This window comes from Nicotiana tabacum, chromosome 17 (assembly GCF_000715075.1).
Source record: "Nicotiana tabacum cultivar K326 chromosome 17, ASM71507v2, whole genome shotgun sequence".
Lineage (NCBI taxonomy): Eukaryota > Viridiplantae > Streptophyta > Magnoliopsida > Solanales > Solanaceae > Nicotiana > Nicotiana tabacum.
In genome coordinates, this window is record NC_134096.1 from 6,438,946 (window position 1) to 6,444,421 (window position 5,476).

Sequence of the window (5,476 nt, forward strand, 5' to 3'; positions counted from 1 at the left end):
AACCCAAAAAAAAAAGGAAAAGAAGAAGAAGCAGCAGCAGCAATTAAGTACTATAGGAAAAGTGTTCGAATTCGTTATGCAATATTATTAATTATACGTTGTGAATGTATCTAATTATTGTTAATGGATTTTTACTCTTGAATTCTTGAAACCAAAAAAAAAAGTTGAGTGAAGCAAAATAAGCAATTATTAAGGAAAAAATTGATCGATTAGCCGAAACTAATTGCATTGGCCAAAACATTTATAGAATATATGAATATCTTTCAAATATAAAAAACTCATCAAAAGGGACATAACGGAAAGAATATTATGACTGTTCCCATTTACGCCAAAAGTCAAAAGTTTAGAAAAACAAATTGTATGAACAATGGAATATCCTTAAGATCTTATAAATCTATCTAGCTAGTGAAATAAAAAAGGACCATCCAATCAATCATATCTTATACACAAAAGCAAACACTAAAGTTTGTACATTTTCTACAAATAATTAAGATTTAATATTTAATTTTTTTTTTCTACAAACATCAATCCAACAAATAATTATGAGTAATAATTTTAAATAAAAACCAAGCTATTTTCATCCTCAAATCTCATATCCCCAATGCATGAATTATGAACTCCTCCATCTTGTAAACTTGAATATTCTTCAAAATTCATGTCATACAAGAACCCAAACTCATCTTCCTTGCCACATTTTGTGTGAACCATGTCATTAGCCAAAACTTTATTTATTTCTTGTGACAACTGAAAGTTGCTAGATTTTTGGTTTTGATGGGCAGAGTTACTCGAGAAATTGGCAGTCGACGGGCAGTAGCCGTCCCCGTAGTGCAATAACTTAGGCATGGTGGATCCATGGTTGTCCATATTGTTGAGAGGAGATACAACAAATTCTGGAGAAGTGACACTGGCCTCGTACATGTTTTCTGGGCTAAGATTGTTACTAGTGTTGTTCTGATCATCTTTAGTACCTTTGTGAAATACTCGACATAATACCCAATCTTCCTGTTCAATGATCATAGACATCATAAGGTTAGGTCTTTTAAATGTAACAATATTATTGAACTGAGTTTACCTTTTATATACTAACACTACACCAGTAAAATCTTTATACTATTAGTTCATCTAAAAGATAACTAAAAGTAATTCAACCGTCCATAAGTAGGATTAAGAACCCAAAAATATAGCAAGCTACCTGTTACAAGTAACAAAATTTTACACTGTCAATATATATATACACACACAATATTGAACTTACTTCTAGGTACCTAAATAAATGCGAATTTTTTTATTAACATGTTATTACATTATTATTAAACTACATTGTTGGTGTAGGGAGGCGAGAATCGGGGTAGCAGAGAGTCGAGCGTCTTTCCTTTCATTCCAGTAGTGGTAGCATTATTCTCGTATTTCCATATTATAGATTTCTATACTATCCGATAATGATGTGTTTGTTTTACTATTATCTTGTTGTTGTTATTGATTCCTTGATTTTTGCACTATTGCATATCTTTTCTCTATACTTGTGTGATTATGCATGTTTGCTTAGAGCCAATAACCTATCGAAATAGCATCTTTACCTGTACAAAATAGGAATAAGATTGCGTATTCTTTATCCTCCCTAGACCCCACTTGTGGAGTTACACCGAGTATATTATTGTTGTTGTAAACTACATTGTTGGTGTACAAAGTCTTTCGTACCTGTGTATGACTTAAATCAGAATCTAGCTTAGACACCATCAATTATTTTCACCTATTACCCATTGTCTCGTACCTTTGTCTCAAATCTTAACTAGGAGGTTTCTAAGAAGTTTCTTACAAAGACATTTTTGTCGTCGTCACTTTGACTCGACAATAAGTTTTCAAACATACCGCGTCGGAATTTCAATTTTACGAGTTCTTTTGGAACGACGATTTCAAGTGTTAATAACTGAGTTTTAAATTTAATAGTTGCATATATTTAATAAATTTCGTAATTCTATTTAAGCAAAAGTTATTTGATTCGACCGAGCTTCTAGCTCCACCTCTCCGCGTAATAAGACACTTGACTTCTACTCTATTCTAGGCCAGTTGAAAGTATTCTCTATCACTTGAAATTAAAATTTAAAATTTGCATGGCAATATAATAAAAAAAGAAGAAGATTATATTACCTTAGGAGGTATATGAGGATTCTCCAAACGAAATTCATGCATAATCCAGCCAGTTTTAATCCCATTAGGAGCTCTATTCTTGTAAAACACCAAAGTTTTTCTCATGCCTATGAGAGCACCTGTTCCAATAACGAAATCACTTACAATACAAGTGTTCAGTTGAACACCCTTTATCGAAAAATTATATTAGATATATAAAAATTATACTGTATATAAGTTAAAATTTATTTATATATTCCTGTTTTCGTCACTCACCTGTTCGAGGATCAAGCACAGTTCGATCTTTGCCTGTAGCTTTCCAATAGCCAGAAATTGTTGCCCTATTTGTTCGAAAACCAGTAGCATATTTGCGATCTCGAAAACTGAAGAAGTACCATTCACTGGAGTTTAGCTTTGCCACCTCTAATTTAACAAAAGTATATTGTATATTAGAAAAACACAGATTTGTAAGATGATCGCATAATTTAATACAGTATTTGAGCATAAAGAGATCCAAAGTTTAAAGATTTTCCCTCATTTTTTAAAAATTTTCAAAATCTGAAAAACTCCCCACAACACTACATATATTGTTTACGATCTCTTTTTTCTGTACACAAAAGGAGGAGAGTGATCCAGCTAGTTGAATAAAAATCAGTAACTTATGATTAAATAAGCACTGCATTACAGAAAAGGGAGATCTATTATTTCAAGCTTTTTTTATTTGATAACTGTAGTGTTCGGACTAATTTGTGCTCAATTAATAACACGGGACACCCACCACACACTCTCTCTCTATATATATATATATGACAGGCGAATTCAAAAGTCAAGTTACGGGTTCGGCCGAACCTAATTGTTTTTTGTATTTTGTTTTAAGAAATTTATTAAATAGAAATATTAAATTCTGAACTCAGTCATTAACAGTTGAAGTCATCGTTTTAAAATCCAGAACTCATAAGGTTGAAATTTTGGCTCGCTTCTATGTAAGGACAACAAGAGCAAAACCAGCAAGCACAAGACTCATAAATAAAAAGTTATAGACACAGCTATTATAATTAGACATAAAAGGAGCTTTTAAATGAATATTTCTTAAAAGCATATTAATTTGCTCTTTTATCCATTTTCCTCCTGTGAAATTGCTAATTTTATTAGAGTAGTAGCTAGGCTTGTAGCTACTCTATGCAGATGCTCCATGTGAACCAAATCCATTGAACCCAAATTTTATCTATTTTTACTCCATAAAAAAAAAAAGAGGAAAAAGGCATCCTTTTCTTTGAAGTTAGTGTATCCTCTAACTATCGAGGATTATGATAGAATATATAGGATCTTTATACCTTAATTAAAGTCCCGGGTTCAAGTTTTAAGAATCGAAAGAATTTTGGTCGAGAGCGCTTTTCACTTTCATGAATCTTACGCAGCAAGAATGTAAATTAATCAGGATCAAAAGCGAATACCAAAGTATCGGACATCGAATGGAAATAAAAACCAAACAAAAAAGTGTGTGCACATAACTTAGGAAGGTTCCTTCAAATCAATTTCACTTTCAGGAGAAAACAGAAAGAAGAAAAAAGGTGTTTAAAAAGATGTATTCTCTATATATATTACGTGTCGGTGGATAAAATTTAATCTATTTCCAAAGAAAAGGAAAAGAGATGCAAAATAGGCTTTGTACGAATTATAAGTGAGCATGCATTATCCAGATAAAAAAGGTCCTTTTTCTATAAAGAAGATAAATTAATAAATAGTATCGATAAAGGTTAACAGTTTTTCAGTTTTGCAAACACTCAAAAAATGCTACTTTCCTATGTGTTTTTCAGTTTTTTTGGGCAGAAATCGATCAAAAAACTTTTCTCTTAACGGTGTTTGGTTTAAAAAGTTCCTGGAAATATTGTACAAGTTTCTCGAAACAAAATCTTCAAACAGTTATGGAAATTAATTTCTTTTTAAATGGAAAAATTAGAATTAATTTTCTTTTGGATACGTAGATGACCAAATAAAAACCAAACATGAAGAAGAAGGAGAAGAACAAGAATTACAACAAAACAAAGAACATTAAGATGTACATATCATTAAATCTGGATAATTAGTAAATTTGGGATATACATATGATCTAAAAAAAATACAAAGAAGAAGGAGAAGAAGAAGAATTAGAATTACAAGAAAACAAAGAACATGAAGATGTACATGTCATAAAATCTAGATAATTAGCCAAGTAAGTAAATTTTGGATACGCATATGATCTAAAAAATACAAAGAAGAAGAAGAATTACAAGAAGACGAAGAACATGTCATGAAATTCATACAATAGTCGAGTCGGTAAATTTTGAATACACAAATAACCTAGAAGAAGAAGAAGAATGAAGAAGTAGTAGTAGTACAAGAAAACAAAGAACATAAAGATATACATGTCATGAAATCTGGATAATTAGTCGGATCAGTAAATTTTGGATACACATATGATCTAAAAAGATACGAAAAAGAAGAAAAATTACAAGAAGAACATGTTATGAAATTTGTACAATCAGTCGGGTCAGTAAATTTTGAATATACAGATAAAAAAAACATGAAGAAGAATTAAGGAGAGAAACCTACCAGGAAGTTGCCATGGCTCACAAGTATGAAGATCAACTTCCACTAAAGTACCTTTAAGAACCTCTTGATTAGCAATTTTCTTGTAAAGATAATCACAAATTAATTCTTCATCACTAGGAAAGAATCTAAATCCTGGTGGCAAAGTTGCTCCAATATCTCTTAAACCCATTTGTTTTTTGGAATAATTTGATTTGGTAAGAAAAAAGTAGAACTTCAATATAATTTTCTGGATTTGGAAAGAGAAAGGGAATAATTTCTTGTTGAGATTTTTGTTTAATGGAAGATAGAAGTTGGTAGTCTAAAAGAAGCTTTCATTTCTTTCATTGATAAATATATTTATATTATATATAGAGAAGCAAAGGTATGTATTTATATACAGGGCAAGATCCACTTGGAATTTGTTACTTAATTTTAGCAGCTTATGTTTTTTGTATGTAAGTTCGTTATTGTATATTCTTGGAACTTTCATGAAAAACCAAAGTCACAAGAAATCTTCCTTTTTTTTGCCATAGTTAAGGGAATAGATCCAGGGATTTAAGTTATACACAAAGGTAAAAGTAGCAGTTTTTACACAAATTGTAGGTCATATTCGTTGTTTACTTTTTCTAGTCATATACATTGATTACACATAATTATACATATATAATACATAAATTATGCGTATCTTATACCTCCACTGGTTATTTTTAGTTTAATTGATTGGGTGGACAGCTATTTGGTTAATTCTTCATTAATTATCATTATTTATCAGGATATC

At 30.7% G+C, this 5,476-nt stretch overlaps 1 protein-coding gene across 1 annotated transcript; it reads right to left on the minus strand.

Moving 5' to 3' along the window:
- Nucleotides 1-419: 419 nt before the first annotated feature.
- On the minus strand, nt 420-5,055 carry LOC107809405 (NAC domain-containing protein 21/22). Its single transcript, XM_016634027.2, has 4 exons — nt 4,720-5,055; nt 2,404-2,550; nt 2,149-2,267; nt 420-1,002 (listed from the first exon to the last, which is right to left on the minus strand). Exons 1-4 carry the CDS (start codon nt 4,886-4,888, stop codon nt 556-558), a joined length of 882 nt encoding a protein of 293 aa, XP_016489513.2. The 5' UTR covers nt 4,889-5,055; the 3' UTR covers nt 420-555.
- Nucleotides 5,056-5,476: the final 421 nt, after the last annotated feature.